This window comes from Triturus cristatus, chromosome 7, assembly GCF_964204655.1.
Source record: "Triturus cristatus chromosome 7, aTriCri1.1, whole genome shotgun sequence".
Taxonomy (NCBI): Eukaryota; Metazoa; Chordata; class Amphibia; order Caudata; family Salamandridae; genus Triturus; species Triturus cristatus.
In genome coordinates this window covers 1,743,988,397-1,744,005,557 of record NC_140590.1, presented here as the reverse complement: position 1 = coordinate 1,744,005,557, position 17,161 = coordinate 1,743,988,397, and the positions used below count along the sequence as shown (strand labels likewise).

Below are 17,161 nucleotides of genomic sequence, written 5' to 3'. Positions count from 1 at the left end.
GTTGAAGAAGCTATGAGTGCTCTACCCTCTCAGGCATGCTCATTTGGGTGCATCACTTGAGTGGGAACTGCCAACAAGTCATCTCTCTCAGGTCAAGATGACCCTTTTTTCTGTTTGCATTGAAGCCAGCAGTAACCAATGATATCTACTTTGCGCAGTTATTTACAATGCCGCCAATTTCATGTAGACGTGGCTGAAGCTTATCAGTTGTGTGGTATTGTTTACTTGGGAGGCAAACATTTAAAAGTATTGTTTTTTGTGTCAGATTGGAGATGTCCTAAATGGAGTTTAGCAGCCAATAGTGTGTTTTGAAGTGGTGATAAGCATCAGAGCTTTCCCTCAATAATATCAATTTATTGCAAAAAAAGAAGTCCAATCACTAAACAAAATAACACGCACAGGCTGCTAGTGTGATAAAAATAAAAATAATTACAGCATCTAATGATATCAAATGATCAATAAGAACGTTCCAGATTAAGCCCCCAAAGATCAAATAATATAGGAGTACCAGATCCTCTATCAAGCTTTGGAATTCCTCTCCCACCCATCCGCAAATGGAGCGTGTAGGTTTTGTTTTAATAAATATATATTAGTCAATGCTGAGGAGTCCCCATTCCCCCCAATACCAACCCATACAACACACCCCACTTTGCTAATTAGTGACTTTGGCACCCACCGATTTGATTTTGATTTGATTTGTAATTTGTTTTTTTGTAAAACGCTCTAATGCCCTGAGGCGTCTTGGTTCCAAGTCTAAGCTATAAGGATGCCAACTATTATCCAGATAACAGAGGAAAAGACTTTAGTTACAGAAAAGCCAGGTCTTACATTTTTTCCTGAAAATAGAAAGATTTGGGGCCATTTTTAGATCGAAAGTTAGTCCAGTCCAGAGGAAAGTAGTATTTTTCACAAAGCCTCTGCCACTCCAGGTGGCTAGCCTGTGGCGAGGCACCACAACTTTTTTTAACTGACGTGAGCGGAGAGATATGCTGGGAATATACCAGCAGATTTTTTTTTTTAAATACTCAGGGCCTGTTCCAACAAGGGCCTTATAGGCGATACATAGAGATTTAAATGTGGCTCGTTTTCTCACTGGGATCAAGTGAAGATCACGCAGAGCTATGGTAGCAGACTGAAATTTAGGCTGATTTTTTAGCATTTCAGCTGCTGAGTTCTGCACCACCTGCAGTCTCTGTATAGTGTTGGCTTGTAGGCTGAGATAGAGGCCGTTGCGGTAATCAACTCGCGAGAGTACCAAGGCAATGACCACTGATTTCATTAGGTTGTTTGGAATCAGATTTTATATTTTCCTTTAGGTTTTTAATGTAAAGAAACATGAGGAGATGACTGCATTGACATGATCTTTATAGATCAACTTGTTATCAAGAAGGACTTCTAGATTCTTAACTTTGTTTTTAGAGTGGGGAGAGTCCTCAGATCTTTCAGCCAGAATGACGGGGTTCAGAAAGATGTGTTATGACCAAATAACATCCCCTCTGTCTTAGCTAAATTAAGCCTAAGACACTACTTGCCCATCCAGTCGCTAACTGCAGACATGCAGCTGTGAAAGGCTTCATCAATCCCTTGCCGAGAGTTGGAAAGAGACACAATTATTTGGTATCATCTGCGTAATAAACTAATGAAAACTCAAACGATCGAATAAGTGCGGCCAGTGGGGTAACATAGATGTTAAATAAAGTTGGCTCAACGATGATCCCTGAGGAACTCCACATGGCAGGACATAGGGATCAGAAGTGTATTCGCCAAGCTGAACTGATTGAACTCTGGAAGAGAGAAAAGATTTAAGCAGGGCTATTGCATTGTCCTTTATTCCTAGCATGCTTTACCAGTTGATCAAACAAACGTGCTCGACTGTGTCAAACGCTGCTGAGAGATAAGTAAGACCAGAGCTGGTCTACCCCCACAGTCTAGAGTGGCTCTGATCTCCTTAGTGGCAACTAAAAGAGCCATCTCCTTACCCTGTCCACTACGGAAACCAAATTGAGAGGAATCCAGGAGATTGTGTTCTTCAATGAAAAGAGACAGCTGTTCATGCATCGCTCTTTCTACCACTTTGGCTGTAAAGGGCAGCCTAGCTATAGGACGATAATTGTTGGTGTCAAGGGGATCAAGAGTAAGCTTTTTTAAAAGGGGCAGAATCTAGGCTTTCTTCCAGTCCTCTGGGAATATCCCTGTTTTAAATATGGTGTTAGAAATGGTGGCAAGCTTTTTGCCACCACTTCTGGCACAATGTGGATTATGGAAGATGGACATGGATCAGCAGGGGAGCCGGATTTGGTGATCAGGATCAGCTGTCTGATTTTTTCCTCCGATATTTCAGAGTATTTGGTCATGTATTGACTGTTTAGACTGGCTGGAGAATGGCAGAGAACAGGGCCTGGGGCTCCTTAATTCAGGGTCAAAAATGTCTTGGACCTTCTTCTTAAAGAAGAGTGCTAAGGCATTACGGAAGTCGCCACTTGATGCTGTGAAGTTGAAGGAAGGGATGGTAGTTAGAGAGGTGATGGTCCGGTACAGTTCCCTGGAAGAGTTTTTGGCCTGTTCTATTTTTTCAGTGAAAATTTTTGATTTAGTAGTTAAGATGAGGTCTTTGTATTTAGCAATACAAAGTTTGCAGTTTTTCCTTTTCGATCAAGCTATAGTCCTTCCTCCATAATCTCTCTTGTTTACGGCAAATTTGTTTCATATTTTTAAGTTCTGAGCTATACCAGGTGGCAGAGGGACTGCTTCTCTTCAGAGTTTTGGTCTTTTGGCCGATTCATCAGAGAAGCTTGGATAGCAAACACCAGGTGTCATTTTTTTTGAATGAATTCTGGACCTAAGTTAATAGAAGTAAAAAATGAATGGGGTCTTGACCTGTACCTCACCAAAGCCATAAGTTTTTCCATGGCATATATAGATAAACTTTGGTCCACCAAGTTGTGAAGTGGGCATGGTCTGACATCTCCACCAATGTGCTATTGTCAGATGGGCAGCTACCAACAATTTGGTAATACGTTTTCCTCTAGGTGTCCGAGCACTCGACTGTATCACCCAGAAAAAAAAATGTGGGGTGCAAAGCAATCTCTAACCCTGTAATATCCTTTACTTGTTTTATACTCAGCTGTTTTTTTATGAAGTAAAATTAGACATCCTTAAGTCATCAGTGCACCATGATTCTTGAAAGCATATGAACATTTGCTAAATCAACTTCTTCAATCACTAACTATCTTCTGAAGCCAGCTATTTTCCATTATATAAACTGCAATACACAGTTTCTAGGAGGTAGGACAGTATCTGAAAGATGGTTGTTGATTGATTGGTTAGGCATGGCACTTGGGCACAGAGAGCAAACATCTGATCATCCAAGCATAGTCCCTTTCTGGATCACAAATGGAGACTTGGTAGTTGTGTTTGTTAATTACTATGAGGCCTATCCTTCCTTCCCATTCAAGTATAATTATCAAATCTCTATATTATTATAGTTTGGATTATAAGGGCCTGAATGATGATTAAGGGCCTGAGTTAGAGTTTGGCAGACGGATATTCCATCACAAACATGACGAATGTCCCCTCCACCGTATTGCAAGTGCATTCGGATATAATGCACTTGCAAATGGGAGAATGAAAAATCCATCACATTTGTGACAACATACTGTCCACCAAACTCTAAATAAGGCCCTAAATCTAATATTAGACCATTTGGTAGAAAGAGTTCAGCTATCCAAGATATCCTTTATCTCACTGGTTTTCTGGTGTCTGTCCTGATGCATCAGCATTGGCTGCTATATCCCTCTTTGGGGCCTCTAATTTGCCATTATTTCAACAATATTCCTTTATGGGACTCCTTTTCCCAGACTCCCAAATATTTAGACTGCCAATTCTTCAGTAAAGACCAGATAGCTGCCTGATGCACCACCAGCAAGGGCCAAGCTGCAGTAAATATCTCTGGTCAGAACATGAAGCTACAAATCCTTAGATTTGTGTTTCTATAACACTATCACTGTATCTAATGCATGGAAAATGTCAAATATTTTCAGCTATTCAACGTTAATTGCTGATTTTTTTACTGACTCGTCAATAACATTGCTGTATTTGTTAGTCATGGATTAGAATCATACAATAAAACCATGCTAGTTTGTGACCTTGAATTATTGAATGGCACTCACAAATGACAAAACCATCACTACTGAACCGGCTATCAAAGACACACAAAAGTTCAGTACTTACCCCAAACACCAAATCCTATGATAACCAGTACAGCAATTATATGAAGCCCTCCGCTGATCCATAGTGTGCGTCTGTGCCATGTGGGGCATTGGGAATCACCTGTGAATTAAACATTTGAGAAAAAAAGAATACATCGTTCATTAATGAATATGCATAGAATAATGCCTTTAGGCACTAACTTTAGGAAAACACACAACTAATTGTGACGTTTCCAGAAATTGGAGATTATATAGGATGACCCCATAATTGATCCCATCCCATCTACTAATAAAATGCCAATAAAATAAGGTTCAGAGAAGCCCTACTCGAGGTAAGGGCAAGTGAGCGCTATGAACCAAAGAGCAGAGCGTAGTTTCAGAATACTTTGTTATCCCCCACCAGGCAACCATCAACACATGCCATAAATGGGCAATGAGAACTATGCAGCAAATGTACTTGCTTGCTGCTGGCAATGCCCTCACACGTGATGAGAGCTACCTTTAGGAAATATGAACCAGCTTTATCACTGGGGAATCCTTCAGAGGAGTGGTGCATTACTCCTCTTTACCACGTCATGGGCCGCTCTGCATGTGAGTGGGATGGGTATGCCCAGATGTGGGTCCCGTCCACACTGTGTCACTGGAACCAAGCTGTACCTGGCTGATGAGCCAATAACTTCCTTGGTTCCAGTTCAGGGAAGACCTGGCTTTGGCAGTTCAGGCTGAACTGTTCCGATTGGAGCAGAGTCAAGACTGACTTGCTTTTGGCTGGGTCCAATCTAGAGTTGACATCAACTCGTGCGAAAATAAAAATGGATTGGGATGCAGCCCGAGTGATTACCAGTTGCTGAGATTATTTCAGGTATTCCATCTATCACTGTTTTATATACTGTGTGTCACTCAGCATGGCAGAGCATTGAGAATGGACCAGCTTAGCTTCTTAGGAGGGATTTTAAGATGTTATTTACTTTCTACTCAGCAGACACTGAAGCAGTCCCTGGCTGAGTCCATACCCGTATGTTACAGCCGGAGGTTGGGACATGCAGTGGTGTTAGAGCCATCTATACTTAGCACTGTAACTAAAATCAGTTTTGCTGCAGCCATGCCACATCATTTGACCTATTGCGGTTTATCAAGATGCTAAAGAACTGTTCCAAGGTTTGCTTTTGTGCTTTATCTTTTTTTAAATCTTTACCTGTCCCCAACCCACAAATGTGTGCCTTTAATGAATCCTAAACAATATGGGAGGGAGCAGTCCCGTGATTTATTGCCAGAAATTCCTTTATCTCCGTTTTACAGAATAGCACCCACTATTCTTCCTTTAAATATTATTTTTTTTAGAGCCCAGCCCCTGGGATGTACTAAATCTTTCCCTAACTCAACCGCAAGAACGATCATTGCGTGAACCGAATATCCATTTAGTAAGATTCGCTGATTGCTAGATATCAGGGTCTTAGACACAAGGATGAAATCAATATGGGAAGAAGTGCAAAATCTGGCCCAAAAACAGGTTTACACAATTTTAGTAGGGTAAGTTTCCCTCCAGGGATCAATTAATCCCAGGGTTTTACTATAATTTTAAATAGGTTTTTGGTTTTAATTGGCTTTTGTATTTAACTGAAGAATCAACGTTAGGGTTTTGCATGAAATTAACATCTCCCCCTATAATTACTTCAGCGGGAATTTGTATTAGTGTTTGAAATATTTCTTCATATAGCTCGACATTAGCCTCGACTGGGGCATAAATGCTAACAAATGTTAGGCCTCTTAACCCCAACCTGCACGTCACCCAACACCACCTTTCATTTTTATCATTCTCAGAATTTACCGCTTCAAATTTTTCCCCAAAAAAATTGCAGTCCCCCGATGTACTGCATGGGAAGAGGAAAAACCCCGATATGCTGCCCAGGATCTAATCATGGATAATTCTACTAACTTCTCCACTGGTATATGAGTCTCTTGGATTAAAACCACTGATGGACTTTACGTTTTAATCCAGGTTTCAGTAGCCTGAACTTTCTTTTTATTATTAAGGCTATTAACATTCAGGGAAACCACCTTAAGAATATTATTCATCTTATCTTGTAACACTATATATTATTTAATCATTGAAAGTCCCAATATAAAATAAGAATCTCAATTAAATAGGCCATCTAGCATACGGAGCGAGCCCCGATGCTTTGCTTATTAACAGAGCACGCGGCACAGCAATATTGCCCCCAATTAATACAAAATATTGTATACATTTATCAAGATTTAGCGTTATTGCATCTGCCCCCATTCTTCCTTGGTGCATGCGTGCAGTTCTAATCACAAAATTTAATTTGACAATTGATTGTAAGGATGGATCTCTTTTTAACCCCTTGCTCCCAATTCCCCCACTCCACTACCAAACCTCCCCCTTCAGCCCCCCACACTCCCTCCTCCCTAAAGGTATGGTGAGTGGTTTGCCTTCCCACTCACACCTGAAAAGCTTACCCCCCCAAAACTGGCACCTTAACCTTGTTTATTAAGAAGTCCATCTGCTCTTAATCAAAGAAAGCTTGATCAGGTTAAACGGGTTCTAAGTAAGGCATATTATCTAAAATGTGAAAACTTAAATCAAACTTATATGCAAAAGGTATATGAAGGACGCACTTTCACAGGGAGGTTTCCTGCAAGGCAGGCTCAGGAACAATCTGGGAAAAATCGGAGAAATGCGTTGAAATGCCCTGTTACCGGTAGGCGGAACAAGGATTCGGTCAGCATCGGTGAAATTATGTTAGAGCATTATAGACGTATTTATAGACAAAAACAATCAATTAATAATGATTCCCTTGAGAAGTTTCTACGGGAACAGAAAATCCCGGCAGTGTCTGAGAATGAAAGGGTAAATATCACGTGCCCCTTCTCTAAAGAAGAACTGGCTGAGGTTATTAGGAACCTTCCCAATGGCAAAGACTGTGGACCAGATGGTCTACCAGCGGAATATTTTTAAGTCTTCTCAGGGGATCTACTTGAATACTTTCTACTGGTTGCCAATACAATGCTAGAGGGGGGCCCGATACTAGCGTCATTTCACAAAGGGAATGTAGTAAGCTTTTTTAAAAAGGGGAAGGACGGTGAGGATCCTGACTCATATCGTTCAATTACGTCAGTGAACTCAGATTATAAAATTATTACAAAACTTTTAGCTAACACTGCAAAAGGGTGGCATTAGGCAATTTGAAAAACTGTGGGAACGGTATTTTGATTTAAGATTAAGGCTAGATTAGAGGATCTTACCGGTACCCTGCTAATTTTCATATTATATTATTTATTCCTTTTGTATTTAAGAAAGATGCACACTGCGTATTTTAAGGGGTTGCTAGGATGATTACATATACATTTTAGTATTTACATTTTGCACATTTGCATATTCTTTCCGTGTTTGCACTTTAAGCACATTATGCACTTTATTCGCTTTCTAATGCAAAATCTGTATTATATCTTATTTCGCATGATTCTTAACGCAATGTTATTCACGTTCTTTTTCTGCTCCGCATATTTGTATATTCCTGAATATGTAAGCTGTATTTATTGATTATTGGTGCATGACCAAGATATGGTTCTGTGTTATATGGATGAATTTTAAATTATGTTGGATCTCAATTTAAAAAAATAAATAAATCCTGAAGAACCTCTGTTTTTTTACAGTTCATCTGGAGTACAAGTGCAAAGTGGCATATGGTTTGTGCCATACAAAGAAATGTATTTAAACTCATGCACTGGCTGTTAATGAATTCCTAAATAATACCTGACTGTGAGGAGAAACTTGTAATTAAAATTCAAAACATGCAAAATATCAAGATGAAAGATACTGCCTCTATTTTCAACCCAGCAAAAGCTTCAGGTGGAAAACTCTTCTTAAAGAATTCTGGAGTAGAGGGTCTGTAGGAATCTGTAGGAATCAGGGAGGGGTTGGGGAAATCAGCTGTTCAAATGCGAAAGAGTCAATGGTGTCCAGTCCTCACAAGGCCACATCTCATAAAAATACTGTACCCTTAATGACGGGTTTGAATTAACATCAGATTTAGATGAAATATTTCCTGATTCCCTGTGATGTCCTCTCTACTGCTTATAGATTCGGCTCCTCCACGCAGGCAGAGGAGCGTTGCCCCACTGCTCTGTGAGCATTTCAAAAAGGAAAAAGAAAATTATAATAACACAGCATTATAATCATTTTTATTTTCCATTTCTGGCTCAGCTGGTTAGGGCTAGGGTGGGGTGGTGCTGGACGTCACAGGTACAGGGAGAGGGGTGGTTGCACTCTTAGCTGTGCATGACGGTTTAGCCAACCGTCTCGGACCGGCCAAACGGTTGTGCGTAGTTTGCATGTTTTCCACCGGCTGTAATACACAGCCTATGTGGAAAACATGTCCAGCCTCCAAGCCCCTGTCAGAGCGCTGAACCACGGCCCTCAGACCAATCGCAACACTGCTGTAACGTAGCACTTTGATTAGCTAGTGGATTCTGGGAGCCTGGGTGCATCCTGGTTCTTGCTTCCTTCCTGCTCCTAAGACTCCACCGAAGAGCAAAGAGGCCGGAGAGAAAGTGGCCAGTGTATTCTAACGTGATGAGCGAATAACTACAATGTCTTTCAAATAGGAGATGTTTTGGTTCTGATTTCAAGGCTGTGGTTGGGGTAGTAGTGCATAGGCCCAGAAATATGGGATTCCAGAAGTGATTGTGCCATAAGCCATTAATTGACAAAGGTTCGAAGTTCAAATTCCCTGGAGCAGACACATTTGAAAGCACACTTTTTTGGTCATGTTGACCTGTGACTTTAGATTGAATCTTTCGTCAACAATGACTCATATGGAATTTGCCACAGTTGATGATGGAAGTTTTAGTTGAGGATGCTGATACATCACCTGAAGGTGAGAATGGGAGGCAGGAATGAGGAGAAATTCTGTTTTGGATGGATTAATGTGAGGAAAGGGAAAAGTGCAAAGCATTTAAGCAGCACCAAAAACAATCGAAGATGCAATAACTGGGACACTCAAGAAATCGAGTTTTAGAAATTCTTAAGTACTTTCTAATGTACTAAACCAGTGGTCTGACCCTCGTAGTGAATGTGAAGAGGGACAGGTAGAAGATATGTTAGTACTTCTTTCAAAGTTTTTTGTTAATTACATAAAATATATCAAACTCTGCAGTGTTGGATTTTGAATCGTAAACACAAATGTTTCAGTATTGTAAGGTATGCTCCTATTGTCATGTATAAATACTTGTGACAGGGTCTTATCTTTTTGACAGGAGGAACATCACCTCCAGTTGCTGGCATGCAACTTTTCCACATTATACCGATGCTTTTCTTTATACAGGACCCACTCCTACCACAGCTGAAGGAGAAGGGAGCCCAGGACCTCTCTGCAGCACAGTTTGCACTGATGGCCAAGAGACCACTGTGCCTCGTGGTAGCTTTCTTCACATTTGGAGAAGCTGCAGGCAAACCATCTGGGCTGGGCCTCCCACCCAGCCTTCTAAAAGAGGTGAAAACATTGCAGACACTCTACAGGACATGATGCATTTAGGCCCTGGCTACTTCATCCAATGCCACAGTAGCCGCCAATAACCAGAGTACAGATGAATGTAAATAGAATCTTACCAGGACACTGCTTCCAGGCAGGTTTCATTAGTTGCAGTGAGCTTGTTTATATGTGACTGGGGCTAGTGGCGGGAAAGGGTGATGGAGTCCTGTAACTTCTGGCTAGAGAACTGTCCAGTGGAACGAACATTTAACCTAATGTTTTTTACGGTATAACTATGTTTGTTTTTGTATTATAACAATACCTTTGTTTGTATTTACCCGTTGGTAGTTACAGCTCACTTGCTTTATAATTTTCTATAAAATTTGGAGTACACTTTCCTCATCAGTTAAGGATCTTATAGCGCAGCAGTCATCAGGGCGCTGATGCACTTGCCTATATAACTAGAATACTCGAGGGTAAAAGGTGTAGTTATTATTTCTATATCTTCTGAGCCTCACGCTTGCTCTCTTCGTCTGCTGACCACCAAGCGTCTTATTGGTTTAAATTAAAAAAAATAGATGGCTAAAGCGCTTTAAGCCACACGATGATGCCTGCCAACTGAGTCTGAAGAAAGTTGGAAGTTGGAAAGTTGGAATTCTTGTATTGATAGTGAAAAGGTGTCAAGATGTGCACCTGATTATCCAAACACGATTGATGAGTAACCGCTGGCGGCTCTGGTCTCCTGCCGTGAAGCTTCTTTTTCACTATCAATACAAGAATCGTTTTTCATTTATATGAGCCAACAAGGCCCACAATCTAAAATTGATACAGCTCGATATTTTTCAAGCTGCATTTGAATGGTGCTCCTATCCCTCCCACACTACTCCTTTGAGTCCTGATGAAGACCCCACAATAAGGATGAAGCAGCCTTTATGATAATAGGGGTCGAAACATTGACATATCAGTATTTGCATCAAACGTGGGCAACAGAGACTTGTTTATCTGTGCCTAATTTGTTATGTTTTCTATATAGATTTTTTGTCACGTTAAAGACCGGTTTGGTTCTTCATTATTTTTCCAATACTTGAACCACATTGCCTTTCCGCTCTCCTGGACAATCACTCAACTTTCCCAGAGCACTCACTCCCTCCCTATTCTTTCTGAGCACCGACGTTCATAAAAATATTGATTAATTTCATATTTTTATGCTTGAATTAATTCTTTTTCTTTGATGCAATATTAAACCACAGTAAATCACTATTCTATGATGTGACGTTTTGAATTTCTTTATGGTTTTGAATTCATTTCTATATATGTGATTTTAATAGCAGTCAGCCACTGTGACCATTTTTTCTTGTACTAATATATATAAATATATTACCTACTGGCGGTCGCCAGTAGGTAGTTATAGTTAGGACCTATTTTCCATAGGAAATCCGCAACATTCTATTCCCAATAAGTCTGGCACCGGTTGACGAATCCTCGTGAAATTTTCCAAACTTTTGGCCAGCTCCGCTCCGCTCCTACCCTGAAAGATTTGCGGTGATCCTTCAAGCGGGGGCCGAGAAAAAAGGGGGTCCCAAAACGTGTTTTTCCCATGCAAATTCCCATAGGATCTGTTGTCGCAGCTACAGCCCGAACCGCTGAACGGAATGACACCAAATTTGGCAAAGAGGTAGTCCTCAGTTCAGACTCGTGCCTTTTGCATATATGGTGTGAATCTGTTCAGTAGTTTCTGAGAAAATGAGGGTAAAAAAGTTAGTGATATCTATGGCCGGGGAGGATCCACGGACCCTACCCGCACCATAAGCGCACCCTCCCCGAACCGAGCGCGCACCCTCCCGATCGCGCGCTGAATGCTAATTGGCTGTCGAGTGTCTCTCTACATTCGAAACCAGGAACTGTTGGCGGCCATTTTCTGCCTCGGTAGAAGCTGAAAAAGTGTGTAAAACTTATAAAGGGGGCAGAGTGGAAATACTCTGACCCTCTAGAGGTCCCAGAAGGTTTTTGAAACTGCGAAATGCGCGCACGGTTCACGCATCCTATCGCGTTGGATGCACGGACCCTCTCGCGGTGGGTTTGCGGATCCAAGGAAAAAAAAATGAAATTGTTGGGAGATAAAGATTAACCTTAAGTGTTTTGTTCTTGAGTGGCTCTAAAAAGAGCCGTTGTGTTGATTGAGAGTTTTTGGTACTTATAAGTAAGTACCTATACAGAGTCTAAAGTTGTTGAGGAAGACTCTGTTTCCTTCATCAGTAAAGTGTACTCGATCTCTCCTATACATCTCTTGCATATGAAAGCGCAGATTGTTATTGTAAATGGACCCCATTCTGTAGTCTCGGAGAAAAGCAGAAACAGATTTATTCACATGTTTCCTAGCTTTCTCAATCTGTGGACAAAAATCATCGGACCAGTTCCATTTCTGCCTTTGGCATATGTTAGAATACACAAAGACAGTTTTAGGGAAAAGTGAAATCAGTTCTGCAAAGGTGTCCTTCATAAGCATTTCCAGACCTACCCCAGTCAAAGTGCCTAGGTCATTGCCACCACAGTGCCCTAGTATGAGGTCAGGGTGTTGGATTTGCATGAAGGATTTCACCAATGGCATCAATTGGTGCCACTTTAACCCTCTCTGTCCAATCCATTTAATGTCTACATTTGGCAAACCTAGGTCTTTGTGAATGCCTTTGTTTTCTGCATACCTTTGGCTCCAGAAAATGTAGCTGTGTCCCACAATAAACACTGTAAGCATCTTGTAAGGAGGTCTGGATGCACTCAGATGGTCTCTCTAAATAAAATGGCAGTTTAGAATGTAAGATGTTTCTAAAATGGTGGCTAAGATGCAATTTTGAAAAAAGACAAGAAATCATTGGCTGTTTGACAACCTTCTACACTGAAAGGTAGGGTGCATATTTTTGTTTTTTAAACGCATGATTCTTATTGGTTAACAAAAACTGATTGTAAGGAACATTATATATGATAAGCTGATATGTTGAGAAGTCAAGCACACTTGCTGTCTTGATCAGCAACATTGTGTGTGCTGAACTTCTGACCTGTGTCCTCAGTACAGTGTTCCATGACCTGTTTCTATGGTAACGGGCAGAAGGCAGATTGGGGGAAGTGTTGAGGTTTATGTCAATTGGAAAGGGTTGAAATTTTTAACCAATAGAAATGTGGGTTTGCTTTTGAATTTATGTGGGAAGGAGTGTGATTTGATGTTTACATGTATATGTGTGGAAAAAGAGAGGGAAACTTTGTCATTCTTTGGTTCTGCTGACAGGTGCACAGTGCAGAGATTCTGTATAAGAAAATCTGGTGTGTGACTGATATCTGGTGTGTGACTGATATACGTCTTAATCTACAAAACATCTTGAAAGGTGAGTTATTTAATTGTGAGGGGATGTATGTAGACTATTTTGATTTTAATCAGACTAATGTATTTCTTCTGCTAAAGTGTAGGGAGTACCTTTTTTTTGCTCTACAATCTTATTGAGAGTGTGTGTGCATGTAGAAACCATTCTGTGATAAGCATTTGTGTTTTTCATGTGTTTGCAGACAGATAACTGTGCTGTTTTTATATTTTGGTAGTATGAGAAACCAGACATTGTTTATGAATTTGTGAAAGGAGTTATGTTATGTTTCTATACTAAAATGTAGTAGTTCTTCTAGATGATGAAATGTGTTTTGGTATAGTGCAAGGGATAGTGATGTTTGTGTAGAATCACACAGAGAGCCTGTGTGCATTTGGGAACCACTGTGAGAGAAGCATTTAGTAATATCTTGTATTTTGTGACAGATAACTGTTTTAAAACCTGTCATGTTGTCAAGTTTTAGTAGCATTAAAAGACAGTTATGGCTTATGCTTTCGTTAAATGAGTTAGGTATTGACAGTAAAGTGTAGTCGTGAAATATGTAGATTGTGTGCAGTTCCTTTACCACTTATACTGTAGTGAATGAGTTTTGGTATATTCCTAGGGATAGTGGTGCTTGTCTACAATCACACTGTGAGTCTGTGTGCATTTGGGAACCACTGTGAGAGAAGTGTTTGGTAACATCGTGTATTTGCTGACAGATAAGTGTTTTAAAACATGTCATGTTGTCAAGTTTTAGTAGCATTAGAAGACAGTTATGGCTTATGCTTTCATTAAATGAGTTAGGTATTGACAGTAAAGTGTAGTCGTGAAATATGTAGATTGTGTGCAGTTCCTTTACCACTTATACTGTAGTGAATGAGTGTTGGTATATTCCTAGGGATAGTGGTGCTTGTCTAGAATCACACTGTGAGTCTGTGTGCATTTGGGAACCACTGTGAGAGAAGTGTTTGGTAACATCGTGTATTTGCTGACAGATAGGTGTTTTAAAACATGTCATGTTGTCAAGTTTTAGTAGCATTAGAAGCCAGTCTTTGCTTATGCGTTGATTAAATTAGTCAGGCATTGACATTAAAGTGCAGTCGTGAAATATGTAGATTGTGTGCAGTACCTTTACCACTTCCACTGTAGTGAATAAGTTTTGGTAAACTCCTAGGGATAGTGGTGCTTGTCTAGAATCACACTGTGAGTCTGTGTGCATTTGGGAACCACTGTGAGAGAAGTGTTTGGTAAGATCGTGTATTTGCTCACAGATAATTTTTTTAATACCTGTGATGTTGTCAAGTTTTAGTAGCATTAGAAGCCAGTCTTTGCTTATGCGTTGATTAAATGAGTCAGGCATTGACACTAAAGTGCAGTTGTGAAAAATGTAGATTGTGTGCAGTTCCCTTACCTCTTCCACTGTAGTGAATGAATTTTGGTAAACTCCTAGGGATAGTGGTGCTTGTCTAGAATCACACTGTGAGTCTGTGTACATTTGGGAATCACTGTGAGAGAAGTGTTTGGTAACATCGTGTATTTGCTGACAGATAACTGTTTTAAAACCTGTCATGTTGTGAAGTTTTAGTAGCATTAGAAGACAGTTATGGCTTATGCTTTCATTAAATGAGTTAGCTATTGACAGTAAAGTGTAGTCGTGAAATATGTAGATTGTGTGCATTTCCTTTACCATTTTTAGTGTAGTGAATGAGTTTTGGTAAACTCCTAGAGATAGTGGTGCTTGTCTAGAATCACACTGTGAGTCTGTGTGCATTTGGGAACCACTGTGAGAGAACTGTTTGGTAACATCGTGTATTTGCTGACAGATAAATGTTTTAAAACCTGTCATGTTGTCAAGTTTAAGTAGCATTAGAAGACAGTTATGGCTTATGCTTTCATTAAATGAGTTAGGTATTGACAGTAAAGTGTAGTCGTGAAATATGTAGATTGTGTGCAGCTCCTTTACCACTTACACTGTAGTGAATGAGATTTGGTATATTCCTAGGGATAGTGGTGCTTGTCTAGAATCACACTGTGAGTCGGTGTGCATTTGGGAACCACTGTGAGAGAAGCATTTGGTAACATTGTGTATTTGCTGACAGATAACTTTTTTTAAACTTGTCATGTTGTCAAGTTTTAATAACATTAGAAGCCAGTCTTTTCTTATGCGTTGATTAAATTAGTCAGGCATTGACATTAAAGTGCAGTCGTGAAATATGTAGATTATGTGCAGTTCCTTTACCAATTCCACTGTAGTGAATGAGGATAGTGGTGCTTGTCTAGAATCACACTGTGAGTCTGTGTGCATTTGGGAACCACTGTGAGAGAAGCGTTTGGTAACATCGTGTATTTGCTGACAGATAACTGTTTTAAAACCTGTCATGTTGTGAAGTTTTAGTAGCATTGGAAGCCAGTCTTTGCTTATGCGTTGATTAAATTAGTCAGGCATTGACATTAAAGTGCAGTCGTGAAATATGTAGATTGTGTGCAGTACGTTTACCACTTCCACTGTAGTGAATGAGTTGTGGTAAACTCCTAGGGATAGTGGTTGTTGTCTAGAATCACACTGTGAGTTTGTGTGCATTTGGGAGCCACTGTGAGAGAACAATTTGGTAACATTATGTATTTGGTGGCAGATAAATGTTTTTAAACCTGTCATGTTGTCAAGTTGTAGTAGCATTAGAAGTCCAGTGTTTGCTTATGCATTGAAAAAATGAATCATGCTTTGACACTAAAGTGCAGTACCATGTAGTATTGTCTTCACTGCACCAGAACTGAAAATTTAAAATGTTTACGCAGGTACTGTCCTAGAAGTAGTCTGATGATTTACTTAGTTTCTAAGTACTTATGTTGTGAACCATTCATTACCAAATAGACTGCTTCAAATGTCTATGCAGTATGCATGTAGTTCTCTAACCACCTATACAGTTGTTTTTCAGACTTTTAATTCCCTAGTCAGCATGCATACACTTCCAGGAAACACCCTGTCACTCCCTTTGCAGTCCTCTAGTGACCAATTCAGCACCATGTACTAATCCATTCACTGTGCCAAAACCCAAACACTTATACATTCACCAAGACACTCTCTTTCCAGTACTCTAATGATTCAGTCACTGCCTAAGTATTCATGCACTGAGCCAGGCCTTAGCACATGGACTGCTTCAAACCCCTATCTACTAGGCATGCAGTCTTCTAACCACCTAGACACTTGTCTTTCACACTTTCAATTCCCTAGTCAGTATCCATACAGACCAGCAAACATCCTGTCACTGCCTTTGCACTCTTCTAGTGACCCATTCAGTACCAAGTACTAATCTATTCCCTGCGCCAAAAGCCTACCATTTATAAATTCACCCAGGTACTCTCCTTGCTGTACTCTAATCATTCAGTCAGTACCCAAGTACTCATGCAGTGAGCCAGGCCTTAGCACATGGACTGCTTTAAATGCCTATGCAGTATGGATGCAGTCCTCTAACCACCTACACACTTGTCTTTCACACCTTCAATTCCCCGGTCAATATCCATACACTTCCAGGAAACACCCTGTCACTGACTTTGTACTACTCTACTGATCCATTCAGCACCATGTACTAATCCTTTCAGTGCGCCAAAACCCAAACACTTATAAATTCACCCAGGCAGTGTCCTTGCAGTACTCTAATCATTCAGTCAGTACCCAAGTGCTCATTCAGTGACCAGGCCTTAGCATATGGACTGCTTCAAACCCCTATCCACTATGCACGTAGTCCTCTAACCATCTACACACTTGTCTTTCATACCTGCGATTCACCAGTCATTATCCATACAATTCCTGCAAACACCCTGTCACTCCCTTTGCACTCCTCTAGTGACTCATTCAGCACCATGTACTAATCCATTGACTGCATCAAAACCCAACCACTGATAAATTCACCCAGGCACTCTCCTTGCAGTACTCTAATCATTCAGTCAGTATCCAAGTACTTCTAGCAAATACTCTGTCATTCCCCTTGGAGTCCTCTAGTGACCCATTCAGCACCATGGAGTAATCCATTCACTGTGCCAAAACCCGAACACTTATAAACTCACCCAGGCACTCTCCTTGCAGTACTCTAATGATTTAATCAGTATC

The 17,161-nt window shown here is 40.4% G+C and overlaps 1 protein-coding gene across 1 annotated transcript in view; it reads right to left on the bottom strand.

The window, feature by feature from the left end:
* LOC146812978 (killer cell lectin-like receptor subfamily B member 1B allele A) overlaps positions 1-17,161 on the bottom strand; it is a 446,364-nt gene that overhangs the window by 391,137 nt on the left and 38,066 nt on the right. Inside the window, exon 2 of the mRNA XM_085620001.1 lies at positions 4,231-4,329. Within this exon, the coding sequence (XP_085476127.1) occupies positions 4,231-4,329 (99 nt within the window). The remainder of the gene's footprint in view (positions 1-4,230; positions 4,330-17,161) is intronic.